The 25193-nt window shown below is 40.6% G+C and overlaps 1 protein-coding gene across 2 annotated transcripts; it reads left to right on the forward strand.

The window, feature by feature from the left end:
• Positions 1–234: 234 nt before the first annotated feature.
• Positions 235–22687, forward strand: slc24a2 (solute carrier family 24 member 2). Of its 2 annotated transcripts, none has more exons than XM_060915887.1 (10): positions 235–274; positions 5911–6861; positions 15035–15070; positions 15388–15496; positions 15559–15651; positions 15824–15900; positions 17581–17718; positions 19615–19704; positions 20891–21057; positions 21156–22687. In XM_060915887.1, the coding sequence occupies exons 2-10, from the start codon at positions 6061–6063 to the stop codon at positions 21403–21405; spliced, it is 1761 nt and encodes a 586-aa protein (XP_060771870.1). In that variant the 5' UTR covers positions 235–274; positions 5911–6060; the 3' UTR covers positions 21406–22687. The 2 variants fall into 2 exon arrangements, with proteins under 2 accessions (XP_060771870.1, XP_060771871.1); XM_060915888.1 differs by having other exon boundaries at positions 15577–15651.
• The last annotated feature ends 2506 nt before the right edge of the window (positions 22688–25193 follow it).

The following is a 25193-nucleotide window of genomic DNA, read 5'->3' on the forward strand; positions in this document are numbered from 1 at the left end:
TTTTAAAATTGTGTGATACATTAATGTATTACAGTGTGATAGATGTGAATATATTTAATATTGTTTGCTACAAAAGCCCCAGTGAGGTGTTTTATAACAGTGCTAGGCTACATGACCTTGTCTAGGACAGGAAAAGGACAGAAAGAAGATTGAGAGAGAGAGAGAGAGAGAGAGAGAGAGAGAGATTTATCCCTCCTCTTCTTTGATTCCTGGCTGTGTCTCAGTCCTGATCCATGTTGACTGAGAGGCAACTCAGGAGTCGGACAGTCCCAAGGTAAAACGACTTTCTTCTTTATTATTCTACAGCCTTCTTATTGTTTGTTTGATGAAGTCCTAAAGAGCAATAAACAGCAATTAAGCAATGAAGTTAGCAATTACAAATGTACTGATTTTATTATTAATAATAATAATAATAATAATAATAATCATCACCAAAATTTTAATAAGACTAGGGCCTAACATTCAGAAGCATATGCATGTAGATCATAAACTGTCTAATACTTGAAATAAGTAATAACTGTAAAATAAAATAAAACATATAAATTAACATAAACAATAAATTCCACAATATGAACATAATTCTGCTTTGTTCAGTATAGAAATTATGGTTATTTATCACAGTCAGTTTAGGAATTCTTTAATTTGATTGCATTTTATTATTTTATTTTATTTTTAAATTATAAACTTTTTTCATAGATTTGAAATATAAATAAATGTTCAATGATTCAATGTTAATCTTCAAAATGCTCAATAACAACACAATTAGAAGCAAAAACAAACAAACAAACCAACAAACCCAAGTTCATCAATAAGTTTGTCAATTATGTTTAATTATTTGGACTATAGCCTATTAGCAAAATTAATTGCACACTTGTAGAATATGTAAAAACTTTGACTTGCTCTTGAATGAGTTAATGTGATGAAGCGATCAACTTTTCGTAAACGTACTAAAATTATTTTCACTGTACATTTTATTTTTGCATAATGTTATTTTAACTTCCACTATTTAAATGGTATTGTTTACAACAGTTACAATGAACCATGTCGTGATGTGATTGTTCACAATTAATGTACTTATGCATTCATTTGCCTCATCTCATCTCATTATCTGTAGCCGCTTTATCCTTCTACAGGGTCGCAGGCAAGCTGGAGCCTATCCCAGCTGACTATGGGCGAAAGGCGGGGTACACCCTGGACAAGTCGCCAGGTCATCACAGGGCTGACACATAGACACAGACAACCATTCACACTCACATTCACACCTACGGTCAATTTAGAGTCACCAGTTAACCTAACCTGCATGTCTTTGGACTGTGGGGGAAATCGGAGCACCCGAAGGAAACCCATGCGGACACGGGGAGAACATGCAAACTCCGCACAGAAAGGCCCTCGCCGGCCCCGGGGCTCGAACCCAGGACCTTCTTGCTGTGAGGCGACAGCGCTAACCACTACACCACCGTGCCGCCCCATTCATTTGCCTATTAGGGTAAAAAAAAAACTTCGGTGACGATGATGTACAAACAAATGATATTTCACAGCACACTGTTGTGTAAAGCAGAGTGAAAGTAACAGGGTGAGTTTGGAGGCGAGCGGTGAAGAAGGTCAGAAGATCAGCGGCTTCTTGATCAGATTAAGTCATTAGACTGACAGATGGAGAGACACCTGATAAGGTTGTTGGTTTTATCCCTGGGTGCAAACTTGGTTGGTTTTAATGATAACTGATCAGCACTTTTTTTTGTTGCATCCCAAGTATTTTCCACTAATGTAGTCATCTAATTCCCACTTGAACTTGTCTGGTGGCGGCACGGTGGTGTAGTGGTTAGCGCTGTCGCCTCACAGCAAGAAGATCCTGGGTTCGAGCCCCGTGGCCGGCGAGGGCCTTTCTGTGCGGAGTTTGCATGTTCTCCCCGTGTCCGCATGGGTTTCCTCCGGGTGCTCCGGTTTCCCCCACAGTCCAAAGACATGCAGGTTAGGTTAACTGGTGACTCTAAATTGACCGTAGGTGTGAATGTGAGTGTGAATGGTTGTCTGTGTCTATGTGTCAGCCCTGTGATGACCTGGCGACTTGTCCAGGGTGTACCCCGCCTTTCGCCCGTAGTCAGCTGGGATAGGCTCCAGCTTGCCTGCGACCCTGTAGAACAGGATAAAGCGGCTAGAGATAATGAGATGAGATGAGACTTGTCTGTTCACATGACACCTAAGAACCTGTGACGAAGAAAGACGTTTCCTGTGTACCTTTTGTAACTTGTGTAACAGCAGTTGAACACTTACGTAAATGTAACCTAACAAACAGCTGTGACTGGTTAACATCAAAGTGATAAAGTGGAGAGAGGAAGGCTGGACTTCCAAGCTCCGCCCACACTCGCTCATGTAACATATGTAAATATGCAACATAAAAAACAGACTTATTATTAAACATCTAACACGAGACCTAATAACTCAGTCTTAAGGATAAGGAAAGGTTTGAGGTAGAAACCAACAGCGACTGCTTTAGTATTCTTTTGCTAAATTCTTTTGCTAAAGTTTTAAATTGTTAAAGCTAGACGGCCTGTCAATTTCATAAAATCGGTGAAATTTAGTTCCCTCTGAAATGTGGTCATTGTGATATATGTTTATTTCTGTAATATCTAAAAAAAAACAAAAAACACCAGGCCATTCTATGGTTGGTTTACCTTCTAGCTTCTTTTTCTGCTTCTTTTGGGTTTTACAGTATGGAATCAATTTTGTGCCAAAATGTTCATACAATACTTTTGAAATATCGAACAAAAACGACAAATCAAAATACAAAAAAAGAAAAAAAAGTCAATTTTTTTAGACTGGCAAACAAATTATTCGTGTAATCGTGCAAAATATCAGTCTATTACTCTTCAGAAACCTTTTATTTTTGTTCCGCGTCTTTCTCAGTTTTGTTTGACGTAATTTATTTTGGTTGCGATTCCAGCTTTCTCGTTTGCGCTCCCTGACTTTTTGCTTGCAGTTTTGGCACAAACTTTACGTGTGGGTGGGCTGTCCATGAATGCATTCCCATTGGGTAACTTGTGTTTGACTGACAGCTACGCTCAGCCATTCCCCCGGAGGCTGTTGCGGCCATTTCCTACTCGGATTCTGGCGGACTGTTTGACGAGTGACCGATCCATTGACGGTAAACAAGGATTGAGTGGACTTCAGTGGCGACTATGACATTGAATTAATTCAACAAAGTGTAAATTCAATATCATAGTCGCCACTGAAGTCCACTCGATCCTTGTTTACCGTCACTGGATCGGTCACTCGTCAAACAGTCCGCCAGAATCCGAGTAGGAAATGGCCGCAACAGCCTCCGGGGGAATCGCTGAGCGTAGCTGTCAGTCAAACACAAGTTAGCCAATGGGAATGCATTCCTGGACAGCCCACCCACACGTGAAGTTTGTGCCAAAACTGCAAGCAAAAAGTCAGGGAGCGCAAACGAGAAAGCTGGAATCGCAACCAAAATAAATTACATCAAACAAAACTGAGAAAGACGCGGAACAAAAATAAAAGGTTTCTGAAGAGTAATAGACTGATATTTTGCACGATTACACGAATAATTTGTTTGCCAGTCTAAAAAAATTGACTTTTTTTTCTTTTTTTGTATTTTGATTTGTCGTTTTTGTTTGATATTTCAAAAGTATTGTATGAACATTTTGGCACAAAATTGATTCCATATTACAGCAGCTGGCATCCAGTGTTGCATTACTGCCATCTACAGGTTTACCTTTGACCATGCACTGACAGTTACATCATTCTGTCGCTAAATGAACAGCTGATCACACCGAGGTGCTCGCTGACCTTCGATATTTATTAGTTTGGTCCTGCATTTCCTTTCCTTCGCAACATAACGTCTTTTCTTCTCGCTTTCCATTACTGTAGTCGGTCTTTCCCGTTTAATTTGCGTCTTTTGTTTTTCTGTCTTGTTTCAAATTTGTATCCCACAATGCCTTGCGTGAGCAGGGACAGCCCACTACGTGATGCATGACGTAGTATCTTGAATGGTGAAGCAAGAAAAAATAGCAGAGAATTTAGGGCCACGTGGCCCTAAATTCATGAATTGTTCTCTTTAGGGAAAAAAAACCCTAATAAAACTGGAAGTCTGTGATTCAAATTCAGTAGCTTTCAGTCCACTAAACAAGAATAATTGGGTGTCAGGGAAAATTATTTTTATGACCTAAACTTGAAAAATCTAAAAGGCAGTCTACCTTTAAATTATGTCATCAACAGCATGGTGATTAAATGAAAGAGGGAAAAAATCAGAACCCAAAATGCTATCAATACCATCTCAATCTGGATTAGTGAAATTAGTTAGAATTAAACATTACTTTCAGCTCTACTTTCAGTGTTGCCTCAACTTGATTTGCCATCATGATGGTATGATCGTGAACAGTTCTTGCCGACAGAGGCATGTCTTTTATTCGTTTGATTATTTTGTCTTTATCCGAAAAGTCATCAAAAAGTTCATTGGGAACATCAAGCATGAATGTTTTTGGCATACTCCCCATCTGTGAATGGCTTTCCGTTTCTCACAATTGCTAAAGCACCAGCAAAGCTAGCCGAATTCCAGTCACCTTGTTGGGTCCAGACACGGAGTTGCTGCTGACCAGCTTGCACTCTGCACAGTAGCTCTTGACATGCTTTCTTCCTGCTGTCCCCCTCTGGATATTTCGATGCAAATGTAGTATGGTGTGTGTTGAAGTGCCGCTTTATATTTGACCGTTTCATCGATGCAATTTTATCATTGCATATTAGACACACTGCAGAACCTGCTCTCTCCACAAAGGCGGATTCCTCTGTCCATTCCTGCTGAAAAGTACGATACTCCTCATCTTTTTTTCTTTTAGCCATCTTCTTCGTCAAAAGGGTTTCTGCAATTAGCTAGCTGACTACTTGAAAAGGAGGGAAGTTTACTTCCTGACCTCACAACGACCCGTGTAGGTTACGCATTATCCAATAAAAATAGAAATTTGGTGTTGTCCCGGAGGAGAGCTGTGATTGGCTCCAGCCACCCGCAACCATGAACATGAGCGGTAGAAAATGAATGGATTGAAATACATGAGAATGTTTTAAATTTTTTACGTTATTTTTTTTTTATTAAAGATTTGTCTGCGAGCCAGATGCAGCCATCAAAAGAGCCACATCTGGCTCGCGAGCCATAGGTTCCCGACCCCTGCCAGGTGCTGTAGCATAGCGACCCACTGCTTTGGGTATGTGTGTGTGCTCTTTGCTCACTTGTGTGTGTGCATGCGTGTGTTCACTGCTTCAGATGGGTTAAATGCAGAGGATGAATTTCACTGTGCTTGAGTGTGCATGTGACAAATAAGGGCTTCTTCTTCTTCTTCTTCTTCACAGGAAAAGTGTTGTATGAAAAGGTTGACTGAGGTCATTTTGATGCAATATGCTATCAGGAACTGGACAGGAAGGGAAACTAAGGCAGGTCTTGGGATAACTCTATTATGCTTCTATCTTTAACTCACACTGAACTCATTGTGATCTGAGGATAGGGTGAAATCATTGGAAGTTGCACAACTCAGGTGTTATTTTTATATTTTATATTTAAGTCAAGCATGGGGAATTCTATAGGTGGCACCAATCAAACCCTTATTTCCAATGGTAATAAAATAACTACTGTATATAATGCTGTGCTCACACATAACCTTTTTATTTAAAACAATATCTTGAGCAACATTGCTTGAGATTTTGCAAACAAAGATGTATTCTCAAAGGAAATATTAATTTACACAAGATCCTCTTCATTTTGCACTAGACTACAAGCTTCACGTACCGTACATAAGAAGTAATCGCAAATCACACCTATACATTTGTGTCAGAGCTCCAAATTCCACTGCACTTTTTTCCTGCCATTTGGTAAAAACTAAAATTCATTTCTTTTCCCTCCAGACCTTATTATGAGGAAACCATTAGAGGATCTTATCCCAGTGTGGAATCAGGGAGTGTGTCCTTCCTATCAGGTTTAGTCATGGGCGTGGCCATTCCTGCCACGCCATAGCTCTGAGACAGCCCATTGGACCACTGAGTCATCCATCAACCATGGTCACCATGGTTTCAGCCAATCAGCAGCCAAGAAGGCATCATGTGAGGAGGAAACTTCGTGCATCACGGATCCTTGGGTTTGTGCTGAGCTTGTTCGCATTCTCTCTGCTCCTGTGTTGGAGTGCCTTCAGAAGAAGAGATGAGCCTCAGCACCATAGAACTCCACGCTCCACCCATCAGGATGGGGTGGAGCTTCCCACACCAATGATAGTGGTGATTGATCACCATGGAGATTATCCTGAGGATTTGTTCTCTCTAGAGGAAAGGCGTCAGGGTGCTGTGGTGCTGCACATATTTGGGATGCTGTACATGTTCATCTCACTGGCCATAGTGTGTGATGAGTTCTTTGTCCCAGCACTTACTGTCATCATAGAGAAGCTGGAGATCTCAGATGATGTAGCAGGTGCCACCTTTATGGCAGCTGGAGGCTCCGCCCCTGAGCTCTTCACATCTGTCATTGGTGTGTTCATCTCGCACAGCAATATTGGAATCGGCACCATCGTAGGCTCTGCCGTCTTCAACATCCTCTTTGTGATTGGCATGTGCGCACTGTTCTCACGTGAGATACTCAATCTCACCTGGTGGCCACTCTTCCGTGATGTCTCTTTCTACATCATGGACCTCATCATGCTCATCTACTTCTTCTTGGACAATTATATCACCTATCTGGAGAGCATGGCTCTACTAGGAGCCTATTGTTCCTATGTGCTCTTCATGAAATTCAATGTCACTGTGGAGATGATCATCAAGACCCTGATTAACCAGAACCAGGTGGATGCATTGGAGACTGTGTCCAAGGTGAGTCAAGTTCAGTCTCAATCTCTGTCCATGAAGTAGTCAGTCACCTGTTTTGCCTCCTAGCCATGCTGGATTACGGTTACCTGGGTAAAATCATCTGAGGAAGTACAGAACACCCATCAAGTACACACAGAAAGAAACTCAAAATCAGGCAAAGATGGCTGACCAGTGAAGGTTCATGAGGTAGGGTGTGGGGTTTGATTTTTAATAATAATAATAATAATAATAATAATAATAATAAATTTTATTTATAGGCACCTTTCAGGACACTCAAGGTCACCGTACAAAGAAAATAATAAAAGCAATCGATAAAATGAAAAACATAACAATAAAAATAGTGCAAAACATAATAAAACAGAAATAAAGTGCAACAGTGGGGTCATTTTAGGCTACATCTAGTTGTAGTATCTTCCTCAAACCTTCACTTACAGACCCACTTACAGGTGGAAGCAAAGAAGACCATAAAGTGAAGTAAAGATGCTTTGGCCACACCCACTTACAACATTTGCACAACTATGTTGTGCTTTCTTATCCATATGATGTATGTAACTAACTTCTATCCCTGTCCCCACATATCATATTGACAGTAGAGTTATCATAGATGTCTTGGAGGACATTATAATATATAGATTTAGGCACTGCCTAAAAGCGGAGCTCCCATCTGTTTCTGGGTTGTAGAATTTTCTTATATCTTAGTCAGTCTCTTTTGTTTTATTTCTTTACTGGCTAGCACTGGCCACTAGGCGGTGTGTGTGTGACTGGTAATTACTAGCACTGACCACTAGGCGGTGTGTCTCATCTCATTACCTCTAGCCGCTTTATCCTTCTACAGGGTCGCAGGCAAGCTGGAGCCTATCCCAGCTGACTATGGGCGAAAGGCGGGGTACACCCTGGACAAGTCGCCAGGTCATCACAGGGCTGACGCATAGACACAGACAACCATTCACACTCACATTCACACCTATGGTCAATTTAGAATCACCAGTTAACCTAACCTGCATGTCTTTGGACTGTGGGGGAAACCGGAGCACCCGGAGGAGACCCACGCAGACACGGGGAGAACATGCAAACTCCGCACAGAAAGGCCCTCGCCGGCCATGGGGCTCGAACCCGGACCTTCTTGCTGTGAGGCGACAGCGCTAACCACTACACCACCGTGCCTAGGCGGTGTGTATGACTGGTAATTACTAACACTGGCCACTAGGCGGTGTGTCTCATCTCATCTCATCTCATCTCATTATGTCTAGCCGCTTTATCCTGTTCTACAGGGTCGCAGGCAAGCTGGAGCCTATCCCAGCTGACTACGGGCAAAAGGCAGGGTACACCCTGGACAAGTCGCCAGGTCATTGCAGGGCTGACACATAGACACAGACAACCATTCACACTCACATTCCCACCTACGGTCAATTTAGAGTCACCAGTTAACCTAACCTGCATGTCTTTGGACTGTGAGGGAAACCGGAGCACCCGGAGGAAACCCACGTGGACACGGGGAGAACATACAAACTCCGCACAGAAAGGCCGTCGCCGGCCACGGGGCTCGAACCCAGACCTTCTTGCTGTGAGGCGACAGCGCTAACCACTACATCACCGTGCCGCCTAGGCGGTGTGTATGACTGGTAATTAGGCGGTGTGTATGACTGGTAATTACTAACACTGACCACTAGGCGGTGTGTATGACTGGTAATTACTAACACTGGCCACTAGGCGGTGTGTATGACTGGTAATTACTATCACTGGCCACTAGGCGGTGTGTATGACTGATAATTACTAACACTGGCCACTAGGCGGTGTGTATGACTGGTAATTACTAACACTGACCACTAGGTGGTGTGTATGAGTGGTGGTACACGTACATGGACAAACCACAAAAAATCGACTCAATGGGTTTACCATTTTTTCTTAGGTATGGTGCTCCGCTAGAGCTCCGCTATAATTCACTTAGATTGTGTTGCTTTATAATTCAAACACCTCTATGCCTTGTAACCTAGAACTAATGTCTTTCTGCACAACAATCCCACTCGTGGGTACATAGCATTCAAGTTTCAGATTTGCTTTTGATAGGAATGATAATAATGATACAGCAAGTTCTTAAAACTAAAGGTGGCTTCTTTATCTCTCATGCAACTGGAGACAGATTTGTTGCTTTCTGATCTGGCGTGTCCTTCTGACAGAAGTCAGGGGATTTAAGATGGCCATAGCCATCTCACATGTCAGAGATCCTCAGTAGTTACAGTTCTCATCTATTTAGAATTTTTTATTTTTTGAATATGAATCCAGCAAGCAGTATTCCATCTGCATGAGGTTGTGGATTAGTCTTAGCTTTGTAGTGCTGGGGTTTAAACTCACAATCCAAATCAGTGACCCACAGCCTTAACCTCTGAGCCAGCACTACTAAAAACTCTCCGAAAAACAGCTACCAAACTGAGATTGTAGGGTACAAACACTCGTCAGTGAGGTGGGACCCTCAAGGGTAGATCTTTGGTACCTTTATAGGATACAAAAGGTAGTGCAATATCTTTGCATTATAGAATTGGACCTAAAGACCATTATTGTTCCATTGCGGTACAATTACATTGTTTTACCTTGAGGAACATGTATGGTACATTTTTCTTGACAGATTATAAATAAATAAGGGAAACATAACAGGATGAGAAATAAAGAGTAGGAGAGTATAATTCCCCTTCCCAAGTGATGTGACATAATTACATACCGCATCAACTACTAACCCAGCTTTCATAAGTTTGACAATACTGAAAAAAAATTTTCAGTGTAGTGGAACCCATGAAAATTGGAGGTTGCTAATGGAATATAAAGTCATTTCTTGAGTCCCCAACACATTACTAATGATTCTGTTGTGTTTACACTATTTACACTGTTTAAAAGACATAATGGCTATATGCTAGCTGGCTAAATCATTAACTAGTTTAAACATGGCACCATAGTTGTTTAGCAAACAGTGTTCATACAACTTTATCTACTTGAAGGCAAGCATATTGTCACCTTCCCATGTCAATCAGTTTTAGAGGGCATGCCTAGAAGGCATTTTCTGAGATTGGCAGGCATAAAATAGCATTGGGTGTGTGTGTGTGTGTGTGTGTGTGTGTGTGTGTGTGTGTGTGCGCAGATCCAGCAGAAGCATGGATTCCCACATGTAACCCCTTCTTCCGCTGCACTAATCTGTTAAGCGCATCAGATCCTGTTAGTGTGGCTAACTTTAGCCAGGAGCCACGCTTTGTCCTCAAGAGTCAAAACAGCATGACCTCAAACTCAAACTCATGGCCATAAAAAAGTGTGATATACACGTAGTGTGAAGTTCTTTTCAGTAGATTTACATACAGTATTTGGGTCTGTAGTGTAAGAAACACTGATTTTCTCATTTCAGTCCATGGTAACAGGCTGACTGAAATCCAGTAATCCAGAAGAACCTACTTTGCTGAGTGTGACAGTGAATAGATATTTAAAAAAAGACTCTTAATGCTTAAGGGAGTGACCTTCTAAGACCTTCTGCAAAGTCTTTCACTGTCTGTTTCACAAGGACTATTTTTATCATGCTACATTTCATTTACATTTAAACATTTGGCAGATGTTCAGTCTTATCCAGAGTGACTTCCAAATGTGGGAACAGCTTAAACTGCAGTGATAAACAATACTCTCGGAATGCGAATGGGGAATTAGAGACTAATGGTAGTTTGGAGTAGAATTATCTTAATAACACCTTAATATAAGCACCAGTCCTGTTGGGTTGTGATTCTAACAGTTTGTTGAGAGAGTTTCTGTCAGGTTTATTCCACTGTTCCACTGACTTGGCACGCAGTTCAGCTACAGTGTGTGGAATCTATTTTGGTGTTTCACCTGCTGTTCCAACAATCTGACAGCTGACTTGTCCATTTTGACACACCAGCCTATTTGGCAAATTCCTTTTTTTTAATATGTGTCATTTTGCCTTATCAAATGTGATCATCAACACACATTATTTTGCCCCTTCTTCCAACCCATCTACACAATAATATCTCTGTCAACCTGCCACATTTTTATATGGCGGGTGACCTACTGACTTTGTACAATAGATCACTGCTATTGGTAGATGTAGCACACCAGAAAGGGCTCTTTAGATCTTTGTAGCAGGATTAGCAACATGGGGCTGTTCTCATCATCATCATGATCATCATCTTCTTCTGCCTTATCCAGCACTGTTGCCAGGTCAGGGTCCATGTGGACCCTATTAATCCACGTCATATTAATTGCAGCATAGTTTTACACTGGATGCCCTTCCTGCCATAACACTCCCATTTCTGGGCTTGGGAACCAACCATTCACACCTATGTAGCCAATTAGCCTAACTGCATGTCTTTGGACTGTGAGGGAAACCAAAGCACCTGGAGGAAATTCACACAGACTTGGGGAGAACATGCAAACTCCACACAGAAAAGCCCCCGTCAGCCCCTGGGCTTGAACCCAGAATCTTCTTGGTGTGAGGTGACAGTGCTTACTGCTACACCACCATGCCGCCCTAACATGGGGCTGTTCTGAGTGGTGGTAAGAGTGGTAAGTTGGTTATGTTCCTCCACTGTAGACCCAGAACACTGAAGCAGGGAGATCTTGTGCTCTCGAAAAAAGGATATGCCAGTAGCTATGCTGTTAAAGATCTGGGTTGTGTGTAATTCTGAACCAGATTACATAGATTGCATGGTGCAAAGCACTTTTAGGCTTGGTAAGCAAGGAGAAGTATTCAAATTGATTCTTGCTGTGACAGAAAGTTGGATTGACCAAAGGGCAGTGACATGAGAAAACCTCAGGAAGGTATTACGCAAACAAGCAGCATTGTTCTGAATAATCTCCACAGGATGTACCAAAGGGGAATAACTAAGGAAGTTTCCCAGATCTGACCCGAGTTGATCAAAATATGATGATTATAAAGAGACACTCAGACTCTAGAATTGAGACCAAAAAGTGAAAGGTTGCAGTCATCAAGTCTGGAAATGGTTAGTGTTTGAATGAGAATCTGAGCTACTTCTGAGGGAAGAGTTTATTCTGATGTTGATGGTGAGAAAAAAATCTGCAAGGTCTAGTGGTTGATGTGATCTTATTGAAGAAATTAAGCCCTTCATTCAAAATCATATAAAGACTCTTAGCTGTGTGGATAGATAGTCTGTAAGAGTCCTTAGCTATTCCATGGATTCATTCTTTTTTTTTGCCAATGGTGAAATCTTGGCTGGTGTTCATCCTGGAAGATAAGACAGTCTGGCAGAAAGGCAGTCTGAGACACTTGGAAGGTGGATGCAGAAGAAAACAAATTTTGTGTCATCAGTATATCAGTGTCAGGAGACGTCTTAATATCTGATCACTAAGACCAGTGGCTTTGAGTATAGGGGGAACAAAAGTGGACCAAAAATTGATCCTTGAGGAACTCCTATAGTAAAGTGGTGAGGTTAGATCAGGACTGAGGACAGATCAGTTAAATGGATCTAGGAACATTTGATTACGGTGAGTTTATGTAGAGTAAGTGCAATGTGTCAGGTCGACACCAGAGTCAGTGCTGAGCCAAGCCCATGAACTGCACTTCCAGACTACACTAAAAACTAATGTGCCAGATCAGCGTCAGAGTCAATACAAGATTGTGCATTAAAACTATGCTTCTGAACTACAGCATCCCCAGACTACATTACCTAGAACACACCGCAGCCAGCATGCACTACTGCCAACGGTCTATCATGACAATCAGTAATGATTAGTTTCTGGACAAAAGCTTAAGTTTGGTATGTTTAATTTGTCTCATCTTACGCACAATTACTGTGTTGTTTTCCTTTACTCTTGACCAAGTTTCATGTGATATCTTGTCCAGGCTCATGTTTAGATTCTTTATGTTTCTGACATAGAAACATAACATTGAGGTTGAGCTTGTTATTAAAAGAATTCAGCTTTTGTATCTGCCTCCCATCTCCCACCTGTGACACAGTGTAATCAGTGTTGTATTTGACTGTTACTGAGTGGAGGATCTTAGTAATCGGGTCAGTTCTGGGCTATGCTATGTATTAAGAGATCAAATCTTTTGCTGTACCTGGCGACTTGTCCAGGGTGTACCCCGCCTTTCGCCCGTAGTCAGCTCGGATAGGCTCCAGCTTGCCTGCGACCCTGTAGAAGGATAAAGCGGCTAGAGATAATGAGATGAGATGAGATGAGATGAGATGAGATGAGATGAGATGAGATCTTTTGCTGTTCAAATAACTTCTTCAATGCTTTCCTTCTTTCTTTGAAAAAGTGGAGAGCAATATTATTAAGAAATTAAGCTTAACAGAGAGGTTTTGAAGCTTTGAGTTGTTATGGAAATTGTTCTCTCTTGGATCATAGTTGAGCTCATGTTAATGGCTAAACTGTACCTCTGTAACATTCATTAGCATTGCTTCAGCTTTGTAAAATAATAGGATTTTTAAAATGAATTTATTGAATATAAACATATCATTAATTCACCTCTCGATTACAGGCTGGCGATTCCTTTCTCACTCTACATCTTTAGCTGTGTTTTATGCTTTCTCAGTGAAACTATCATGTGTATCCTGTTGCCTTTTTCTAAATCCCATAATTTCCTTCACTGTGTGTTTATGTATACAGACTATATATCCACATGTATGAGTTAATATGTAGTGATATTTGTCTCACTGACCACTCAAACTCGTCAAAATCATAAATTATAATTAAATTAATTAGTAATGCTTTACTAGTAACCTAAAGTGTTTTATATATACAGTGATAAATCTCCATATCCACTTTATACAATATTTAATGATAAAATGAAGAGATACTGCTTGCTTTGAGATCATACTACAGCATGATACTGGCTCCATCATGCTCTGGCTTTTAGACTTTATAGTCTCTCTATCTTTTTTTAAAAGGTGCATTTTTTATCGTTTTGAAGTGAAACTAAGATTCATTTTAAATATCTACCTAATTCAGAATCGATAGTAATGTCTTCCATTTAGAAATTAGCCCCACCTCCAACCAGAATAGTGCTTGTTCAGGCCTGCCCCTTTAATTTAAAAGGCAAATTAGAAGTCATACTATTAATATTTAACAGAGGGTGGGGCTTGATTGTGGGCTCTAAACATTACATACTGCTCCTTTAAAACCCTGTTCCCTGATACCCAGCTACCCTCTGCTGTTATAGTCAAATAGATGAAAAGGAATTCCTGTTATCACCCCAAAATTGATTGTTTTCCTATAACAACATGTCCCAGTGTGTTTTATTCCACTTATACCACAGAATCCTGTCAGTGATTACAATTTCTAACTAATTAAAGACTTACTATCTGTTTATCCATTATCCGTAACCGCTCATCCTGTGCAGGGTTGCAGGCAAGCTGGAGCCTATCCCAGCTGACTACGGGTGAAAGGCGGGGTACACCCTGGACAAGTCGCCAGGTCATCGCAGGGCTGACACATAGAGACAAACAACCATTCACACTCACATTCACATCTACGGTCAGTTGAGAGCCACCAATTAGCCTAACCTGCATGTCTTTGGACTGTGGGGGAAACCGGAGCACCCGAAGGAAACCCATGCTGACACAAGGAAAACATGCAAACTCCACACACAAAGGCCCCCGTTGGCCACTGGGCTCAAACCCAGAACCTTCTTGCTGTGAGGTGACAGTGTTAACCACTACACCACCATGCCGCCCCTACTATCTGTTTAGTTACATTTAATCTTGTGGAATGACGGCAAAACAAGTTAGTTTCTGTTCTTACTTAGATGCTATTAAAATTCATTCCATCACCAGCCTTAAAGTTACAACTTAAAGTTTCAGCTTTACCTCTGACTGTTACAAAACATTGACACTGGAGACTCCTTCCATAAATGTTACATAAAAACATTTCTCCTCACAGAAAACTTCACCATAAAACACCATCCTGTACACTGTTATGTCAATAATTCTGTTTATATAAATGTATTAATACATACAGCCTGGTACACAAAGTATTCAGAGGAAGTTTAAAGCGCTTTTGCTCTTATCACAGGTACATTGCAGGTAACAGTAATATTTTAGATGTCATACTGGTGTACTGTCACAACTCTAACTGAAACCAACCTGCCTGAGGAATAAAATAATAATTTTAAAATATTTTAAGATGTCAACAATGAAGTAATATTGGATATCTCTGTGTCTTTCTGAAGGTCAGCAACGCTGGAGATGATGAGAACAAACTCTCGGTATGTAAACTTCACTCCATGTTACATGTTTCAAACTCAAGTTTAATAAAGACAATCAGCTGTTATATAGTATAGTGATAATATCATATAAGATAATACAGTTGTGATTAAAAAAATAAATAATAGTATAATACTGCCTATATGAGGGGTCAAATACATTTTAGCGTCTAATGAGTTACTTGTTTCAGTGACTAATTATGATGAAAATACACTAAACAGTATCATGAGTGTCATTTCACAATATCAATACTATATTTTAAATCGCCCAGACTTGGTCTCTATTATATGCTACTCTTTAAATGCTCTTTCTGCTTTAGGCCAAGCCCCATCTCCAGAGAGGTGTAAGCTCTGCTTCTCTGCACAACTCACTGATGAGGAACAGCATCTTCCAGCTCATGATCCACACACTAGATCCTCTCAGTGAAGGTAACACACATCTACACTTACCCCAACACCATAGCTTGATAGTGAAATTAACACAAGTTTAGTATGTTGTTGTGTTTCAGGGAAATTCAAGGACAAAGCTTCCATTCTGCACAACCTTGCAAGAAAAAAGGGAGAAGATGCAATAAACGGCATTGGTATGTGTTCTAACAGAGAATTAGGGAATAAGTGTATACTGTATTATAAACCTATAGCTGTGATTCAGACTATAAACATACTCCTGTCTGAGTGAACAGAACTGCAGTGTCAGTAAAGTATTTAATTTCCCTCCTTTAATTAATTGCTTTTCTCTTGTTATCCATCCTGCAGTGGATAAGAAACTCCCTAACACAACCAGTGTAGAGGTAGAAGTCACTCCACCAGTGAACGGCAGCATAGCACAACAGGTAACGCACTGCAGCCAATCAAATTACAGATAAAACAAACCAGTAACCAGTTTAATTGCTGCTCTTAACAGACTCCAAGTGTGTTTTAGCAGCACAAGGTGAGGCGTGTGTAGGTGAACACATTCATACTATGTGAAGGAAACTGATTGAGAGGATCTATGCTCTAAGGCCACTATGTAAAACAGGATTTATAGAGCAACATTAAGCTTAAATATTTGAACATGTGTGGTTGTTTCCGACCAAATTTCAATTAAGGGACATTAGTGCATTGGGATCACAGAACCTTTAGAACCTTGGGAATATAGGTCTGTACGAACATATGGTCCTGAGAAAAAAATGGCCCTTGGGACATAAGCTAGTTTTGAGAGACATTTCATTGGAAGAATATCAGACCCTAAGAACTGAAGACCCTAGGAACATAGAGCCAAGGCATTATGGAGCATTGCTGCGAGGTGGCCTAGTGGTTAATGTGTTCACCCCTTACCAGGGAGATCGCAAGTTCTACTCATGGTCAGGTCATACCAAAGACCATCATAAAAATTGTACCTACTGCCATCTGGCAAGGCACACTGCAATACAGATGTCAGTAGGGAGTCAAACTCTCGCGGTTACCAGGGGACTGGCCCCCCACTGTAACCCTAGCTATATAATAGGCGAGAGGCCAAGGGCTATAGAGATGGAGATAGGTGCCCCACCCATGCACCTCAAAGAGCTGGGTAATACTGGGACAGGAGACTGCCTGGGAAGACCAGATCCTGGCATGGGAGGGACTTACTATGGAGCATTATGACATAAGGCCATGGGAATCTCTGGGAAGCAAGAAGAGCATATTGTTGTTTTCCAGAAAAAAAAAAATCACTGAGGTAATGTACATCCCTGGGAACATAAGACCCTAGAAAAATAGAATCCTGTGAACAAGGATACTGGGAATATAGGGATCTGGAAACATAAGATCTTAGGTGTGGTTATTGGTTGTTTCCCCACTAAATTTCACTGGCAACATAAGTGACTGAGAACATAGAGCTTTGGGAACATAGGAGCCTCAAAACATAGAGTAGTGCCATGGAAATATAGGATGTTGGGTTCATAGGCACTTAGGGAACAAAAGACTCTGGGAATATACTGTAGGTTCCTGGGAACATGAGATGCAGGGAAACCAATAACCTAGAAACAGAGGGACCTAACAACAAGGATCCTCCAAACATGCATAGTTCTCTGGGAACAACAGACTCTTGGAGCATAGTTGTCTGGGAACATAGGACTCTGAGAACAAGAACCCTGAAAATGTAGAATCCTGGAAAGATAAGACCCAAGTATCATCAGACCCTAGAACCATTGAGAACATAAGAACATTGGGAACAAAGACCCTGGGAACATAGTGTTGTCTTTCCAGAAACTTTTGTGAGGAACATGGGACCCTGGGACTGACTTACAGTTGGTTAGAAACATTTTCACTTGTTCTCTTGCAATGTATAGATGTCATTGTTGCTACAAATATTCTCCAGTATAAATTAAGACTATTTACAAAAATTCATCAAATTCCAATGCCTTCTTGTTAAACATTGCTTTAGCCATAAGATGGTCAATGGGCTCAACCAAGAGGTGTGTATGAAGGTGTGTTTAATGCAGGGTTGGAGCTATGTCTGTGACTCAGTCACTGATATGAGTATTTTGATACAGGGTGATGAAGGTGAAGAAGATGAAGACCAGCCTCTCAGCTTAGCTTGGCCGGAGACGAGCCAGAAGCAAGTGATATACCTCTTCGTTTTCCCCATTGTGTTCCCACTGTGGCTCACACTACCCGACGTCCGCAGAGATGTGAGAAACTCAAGTTTAATTCCTGCTTACCCATCATGCACTGCATGCTCAAAAGACGTTTCCCTTTTAGACAGGGTTCCAAGTAGAACTTCTTTGGAATACTAAAATCGCTAACCATCCAAAGAAGAAGGTTTTTCTCCCTAAGAGTATACCTACCAGTGTACCAATTGCTCCAGTGTGTAACTGTACCATGCTAAAGTACAGGCTTCATTTAACACTTCATCATTGTTAGCAACAGTAGATTCATTTGACCAAATACAGTGGTGCTTGAAAGTTTGTGAACCCTTTAGAATTTTCTATATTTCTGCATAAATATGACCTAAAACATCATCTGATTTTCACACAAATCCTAAAAGCAGATAAAGAGAACCCAGTTAAACAAATGAGACAAAAATATTATACTTGGTCATTTATTTATTGAAGGAAATGATCCAATATTACATATCTGTGAGTGGCAAAAGTATGTGAACCTTTGCTTTCAGTATCTGGTGTGACCCCCTTGTGCAGCAATAACTGCAACTAAACGTTTGCGGTAACTGTTGATCAGTCCTGCACACTGGCTTGGAGGAATTTTAGCCCATTCCTCCATAGAGAACAGCTTCAACTCTGGGATGTTGGTGGGTTTCCTCACATGAACTGCTCGCTTCCGGTCCTTCCACAACATCTCGATTGGATTAAGGTCAGGACTTTGACTTAGCCATTCCAAAACATTAACTTTATTCTTTTTAACCATTCTTTGGTAGAATGACTTGTGTGCTTAGGGTCGTTGTCTTGTTGCATGACCCACCTTCTCTTGAGATTCAGTTCATGGACAGATGTCCTGACATTTTCCTTTAGAATTCGCTGGTATAATTCAGAATTCATTGTTCCATCAATGATGGCAAGCCGTCCTAGCCCATATGCAGCAAAACAGGCCCAAACCATGATACTACTGCCACCGTGTTTCATAGATGGGATAAGGTTCTTATGCTGGAATGCAGTGTTTTCCTTTCTCCAAACATAATGGTTCTCATTTAAACCAAAAAGTTCTATTTTGGTCTCATCCGTCCACAAAACATTTTTCCAATAGCCTTCTGGCTTGTCCACATGATCTTTAGCAAACTGCAGATGAGCAGCAATGTTCTTTTTGGAGAGCAGTGGCTTTCTCCTTGCAACCCTGCCATGCACACCATTGTTGTTCAGTGTTCTCTTGATGGTGGACTGATGAACATTAATATTAGCCAATGTGAGAGAGGCCTTCAATTGCTTAGAAGTTACCCTGGGGTCCTTTGTGACCTCGCCGACTATTACACACCTTGCTATTGGAGTGATCTTTGTTGGTCGGCCACTCCTGGGGAGGGTAACGATGGTTTTGAATTTCCTTCATTTGTACACAATCTGTCTGACTGTGGATTGGTGGAGTCCAAACTCTTTAGAGATGCTTTTGTAACCATTTCCAGCCTGATGAGCATCAACAACGCTTTTTCTGAAGTTTTCAGAAATCTCCTTTGTTCGTGCCATGATACACTTCCACAAACATGTGTTGTGAAGGTCAGACTTTGATAGATCCCAGTTCTTTAAATAAAACAGGGTGCCCACTCACACCTGATTGTCATCCCACTGATTGAAAACACCTGACTCTAATTTCACCTTCAAATGAACTGCTAATCCTAGAGGTTCACATACTTTTGCCACCCACATAATATTGGATCATTTTCCTCAATAAATAAATTACCAAGTATAATGTTTTTGTCTCATTTGTTTAACTGGGTTCTCTTTATCTACTTTTAGGACTTGTGTGAAAATCAGATGATGTTTTAGATCATATTTATGCAGAAATATAGAAAATTCTAAAGGGTTCACAAACTTTCAAGCACCACTGTACCAACTACTTGATATCTTTTTCTTTTCACTTAGACTTCAAGGAAGTTCTTTCCCATCACATTTCTGGGTTCCATCAGTTGGATTGCTGTCTTCTCCTATTTGATGGTGTGGTGGGCTCACCAGGTGAGTAAGAACATACAGAGATAAAGACAGACAGAAAAAAGCAGACAAATCTCAAAGCCAATTAGCTGTTCACTTCTGTTCCTGCTTGCTTAAGGCTATGACACGCTAGCAGCTTTTAAAATAGCAGTGTCATTTGTAACAGTGCCAGGAATTACTCATCCAGTGTACAAGACACTGACGCACAAACTCAAACACAACCGTTTATCAGACTACAATTTTCTAGCAGGATATGTGACTTAAATATCTTAAGTATTAGCCTTGTTAAATACCCAGGTTTGCTCAGGTTTGTATGGTCCACATGTTACTTCAGCAGTTACAGAGCTGTTATTTTTTAGATAAAATTCAAACTCAAAATGTCTCTGGGATTTAGAATGTAACTGTAAAACTTTTTCATTCATTCGAAGATATTTTATTTTAAAAAGGTGATAGCCCAGAAGAACAATTAGATTAAACAAATATGTATACGTATAGGGCGGCATGGTGGTGTAGTGGTTAGCGCTGTCGCCTCACAGCAAGAAGGTCCGGGTTCAAGCCCTGTGGCCGGCGAGGGCCTTTCTGTGTGGAGTTTGCATGTTGTCTGCGTGGGTTTCCTCCAGGTGCTCCAGTTTCCCCCACAGTCCAAAGACATGCAGGTTAGGGTAACTGGTGACTCTAAATTGACCATAGGTGTGAATGATTATCTGTGTCTATGTGTCAGCCCTGTGATGATCTGGCGACTTGTCCAGGGTGTACCCCGCCTTTCACCCGTAGTCAGCTGGGATAGGCTCCAGCTTGCCTGCGACCCTGTAGAACAGGATAAAGCGGCTAGAGATAATGAGATGAGATGTATATGTATAGATACAATGAATTGAATAGGTGACCATTAAAAGATGTTTAGGGTGAAGTACCAAATTGATTAGAATAAAACAAAAATAAAGACAGAGAAATGGCCAAATAAGTAACCAGTGTTATGAAAATTATTTTTTTTAAAAAGTAGCATTATTAAATTATCAAATAAGCAGTTTTAGATGTTTAGATAACAGTTTTGACCAAAAGACACATACAGTATTTGTAGCCACATAAGGTTATATAAGGACATAGCGCTCTACATTAAACATCCTCATGTGCACATAATGGCTTCATACATTGTAACATCCCTCGAATGTGTTTGTCCTGAGAGTTCTGAATTTTTTGGATCACACTACAGGTTGGGGAGACTGTTGGCATTACAGAGGAGGTCATGGGTCTGACGATTCTCGCAGCAGGAACCTCCATTCCTGATCTCATCACCAGCGTCATTGTGGCCAGGAAAGGTTTAGGAGATATGGCCGTGTCGAGCTCAGTGGGTTCCAACATATTTGACATCACAGTGGGGTAAGGATTATCATCAACATCTATCATTAGGATCCACAACCATTAAAAGAGTTTGATGAGCTCCAATATTTGATTGCCAATTTGTCCTTTCTCGTCAGTTTGCCCTTCCCCTGGCTGCTCTACTCTGCCTTTCACAACCTGAAGCCAGTAGCGGTGAGCAGTAATGGTCTGTTCTGCGCCATCGTATTGCTCTTCCTCATGCTCATCTTTGTCATCGTCTCCATCGCCGTGTGCAAGTGGAAAATGAGCAAGCGACTCGGCTTCTCAATGTTCATGCTTTACTTCGTTTTCCTCGTGATCAGTGTCATGCTGGAGGACAAGGTCATCACCTGCCCCATCTCCATCTGAGGAGCCTCAGGGGAATATGTGTTGCCAAGCAGAAAATGTAGGCACAACATTCAACCTGTCTCTATCTGAGGGTCTTTGAGACAATACGCACAAAGGAATAAGCAGAAACTAAACAGAACAAGTACACAAAATGCAGAAAGTCCTGACAGAAGCTACCAAGTAACCACAAGGACACTATGAACAAAATATTCAGAAATCAAACAGGAACTACTACATTCACAGATAATGACAGAGAAAAAGGCACAGTAACTACACAGTAAAATATACGGAAAATGACTGAAAATGTCCACAGAAGGTTATACAGAAAGTACACAAATAGTTTGATCAGTTGTTTGTAATTTGTCCAATTACACAGTTACTATACAGAAATTAATTAGAAAGTCATAAGGATAGCTACACAGAAACTAAAAGCAAAACAACACAATTAGACCAAAAAAACAACAAACAGAACAGTAACCTACAAAAAAAGAGGCAAACTACACATAGACTACGTGAAAGCATACAGAGAAACTGCACAAACTCATCTCATCTCATTATCTCTAGCCGCTTTATCCTTCTACAGGGTCGCAGGCAAGCTGGAGCCTATCCCAGCTGACTATGGGCGAAAGGCGGGGTACACCCTGGACAAGTCACCAGGTCATCACAGGGCTACTGCACAAACTATACAGCGAAAACAAGTAAACTACACAGAAACTACACATCATCATGGAGAAACCCAGAGGGACCAGTGCTTCATGTGCTGTTAAAAGATGAAGCATTATTTCACATAGTTAAGCATTGTTAACTTTTCCTGAGAGATTAACATGCTGATCATGCAGCAGATCCAGACTGCTATGCTGTGAGGAATGAACTACATGGACTTTTGGACTATTGAGAGACATTGTATGGAAACAGAGAAGTAAACTTCAGCTCCTCAGGGATGTTCACAATAAAAGCTTCAGGACTTACTCTGAATAAATCAAGGCTGAACCTGAACCTGAACACAAGGGCAGGGCAATCGAAGTATTTCCTTTGATTGTAATGGGTGGAGCTTAAATGATTTGTTTTGCGTGCACTGTATTATTTGAACATGGCTGATTTAACAGCATTCATTAGTCATTAGAGTTCAGAGACTGTGCAGAATGGCATAAATATTATTACATATTTAAATCATATCATTTTACAAATACTGTACTGCCCAACACCACTGCCTGCGGTATTTTCACAGTATCAGTATGTTGAATATAACGGATCAGTCTGTGATACTAAACACAATATCATATTCTTCTTATTCTCATTTAATACATTTTGTATTTACAATAGTGTGCATTTTCATCAACCTCATCTATATTCATCTATATTTTATTAAGTTAATTTAATGCATTTATATTGAAGTAATCAATTTACCATACTAACTGTTAAAAATGTAAAATGTTTGATTTTTAACATTCGTTTCATCAATTCAGAAAATTTACCTTTTGAATATATGAACTGCAGTCGGATCATTTGTCACCTCCTGAAACCCAGCGAACAAAATCATTGTGATATTTTGGTCACTGAAGTAAATACAGTGGTATGCAAAAGTTTGGGCACCCCTGGTCAAAATTGCTGTTACTGTGAACAGTTAAGCAAGTTGAAGATGAAATGATCTCCAAAAGGCATAAAGTTAAAGATGACTCATTCCCTTTATATTTTAAGCAAAAACAATTTTTTATTTTCATCTTTTACATTTTCAAAATGACAAAAAAGGAAAAGGGCCCAAAGCAAAAGTTTGGGCACCCTGCATGGTTAGTACCTAGTAACACCCCATTTGGCAAGCATCACAGCTTGTAAACACTTTTTGTAGCCAGCTAATAATCTTGCATTTCTTACCTGGGGGATTTTCACACATTCGTCCTTGCAAAAGGCTTCCAGCTCTACAAGTTTCCTGGGCTGTTTTGCATGCACTGCTCTTTTGAGATCTATCCACAGATTTTCAATGATGTTTAGGTCAGGGGACTGTGAGGGCCAGGGCAAAACCTTCAGCTTGGGCCTCTTGAGGTATTCCATTGTAGATTTTGAGGTGTGCTTTGGATCATCGTCTTATTGTAGGACTCATCCTCTTTTTCACTTCAACTTTTTTACAGATGGTGTGATGTTTTTTTCCAGAATTTGCTGGTATTTATTCGAATCCATGCTTCCCTCGACCAATGAAATGTGCCCTGTGCCACTGGCTGCAACACAACCCCAAAGCATGATCGATCCACACCCATGCTTCAGAGTTGGAGAGGTGTTCTTTTCCTGGAATTTGGCACCCTTTTTTCTCCAAACATACCTTTGCACATTGTGGCCAAAAAGTTCTATTTTGATTTCATCAGTCCACAGGACTTCTTTCCAGAATGCATCAGGCTTATTTAGATGTTCATTTGCGAACTTCAGATGCTGAATTTTGTGGCTAGGATGCAGGAAAGGTTTTCTTCTGATGACTCTTCCATGAAGGTCATATTTGTTCAGGTGTCGCTGCATAGTAGAACAGTGCACCATCACTCCAGGGTCTGCTAAATCTTTCTGAAGGTCTTTTGCAGTCAAACAGGGGTTTTTATTTGCCTTTCTAGCAATCCATCGAGCAGTTCTTTCAGAAAGTTTTCTTCATCTTCCAGACCTCACCTTGATCTCCACTGTTTCTGTTAACTGCCATTTCTTAATAACATTACGATCTGAGGAAACAGCTACCTGAAATCACTTTGCTACGTTCTTGTAGCCTTCTCCTGCTTTGTGAGCATCAATTATTTTATTATTCAGAATGCGAGGGAGTTGCTTAGAGGAGCCCATGGCTTTTGATTTTAGGGACAAGTTTGAGGAGTCAGAGAATTTATACAGCTTTGAAATCTGCATCATCTGAACTTTCCTAACGAAGAATTTGAACAAGCCACAGCTCAATAAGCTAATTAAGGTCTGGAACCTTGGTAAAAGTTACCTGAGAACTCAAATGTATTGGGGTGCCCAAACTTTCGCATGGTGTTCCTTTTCTTTTTTCACTCTCCAATTGGACAAAACAAAAATAATACACAAATCTTGCAGAAAACGCTGAAAAGAAATGTGTCGTCTTTACCTTTATGCCTTTTGGTGATCAGTTCATCTTCTGCTCACTTAATTATTCACAGTAATAGACATTTTCAGTAAGGGTGTCCAAACTTTTGCATGCCACTGCAAATCCTTTCATTTGTCAGGTTTATATCTGGAAAACTTGATACTAACATTAATGTATTATTGTGAAAGAATATACGTACAGTATTGGCATGGGCCTGGTAGACCTGCAGACGTTTCTAAGTTTCTCAGGTACGCTGATGCTTGCAGATCATTCTAGGTTCATTTGGACAACAAATGAAGATATATAAAATGCTAAATATAAAAAGATTTGTTAGAACAGATTCTACATGTTCAGGATTTGGATCTTTTACTTTTTTTTAAGTGGCTGAGGTATATTGCAATATCTGCCTCAGAAAACTTCTGTATCTGTCAATCTCAGAATGTTGCATATGAACAGTGACAGAAATAAAAATGAATTACACACTCTGTCCACAGAGGGCTATTTCAAAGGAACTTCTGACAATGGTGGCACTTAAGAGGAAAATATTATTGCATGGCCAGTTAATAACGTGGCCACAAGAACAATAACTCGTAGCCATGAGTAATGCATATGAATGAGATCAATAACATGGGGCCACAACTTAATATGACATGTGAATGAGATAATTAAGTCATTGCCACAACTTTCAATCAAACAGAATGAGGAAACTGACTTCCCAAATGTTCGCGTATTGTTTGCG

This window comes from Neoarius graeffei, chromosome 3 (assembly GCF_027579695.1).
Source record: "Neoarius graeffei isolate fNeoGra1 chromosome 3, fNeoGra1.pri, whole genome shotgun sequence".
Taxonomy (NCBI): Eukaryota; Metazoa; Chordata; class Actinopteri; order Siluriformes; family Ariidae; genus Neoarius; species Neoarius graeffei.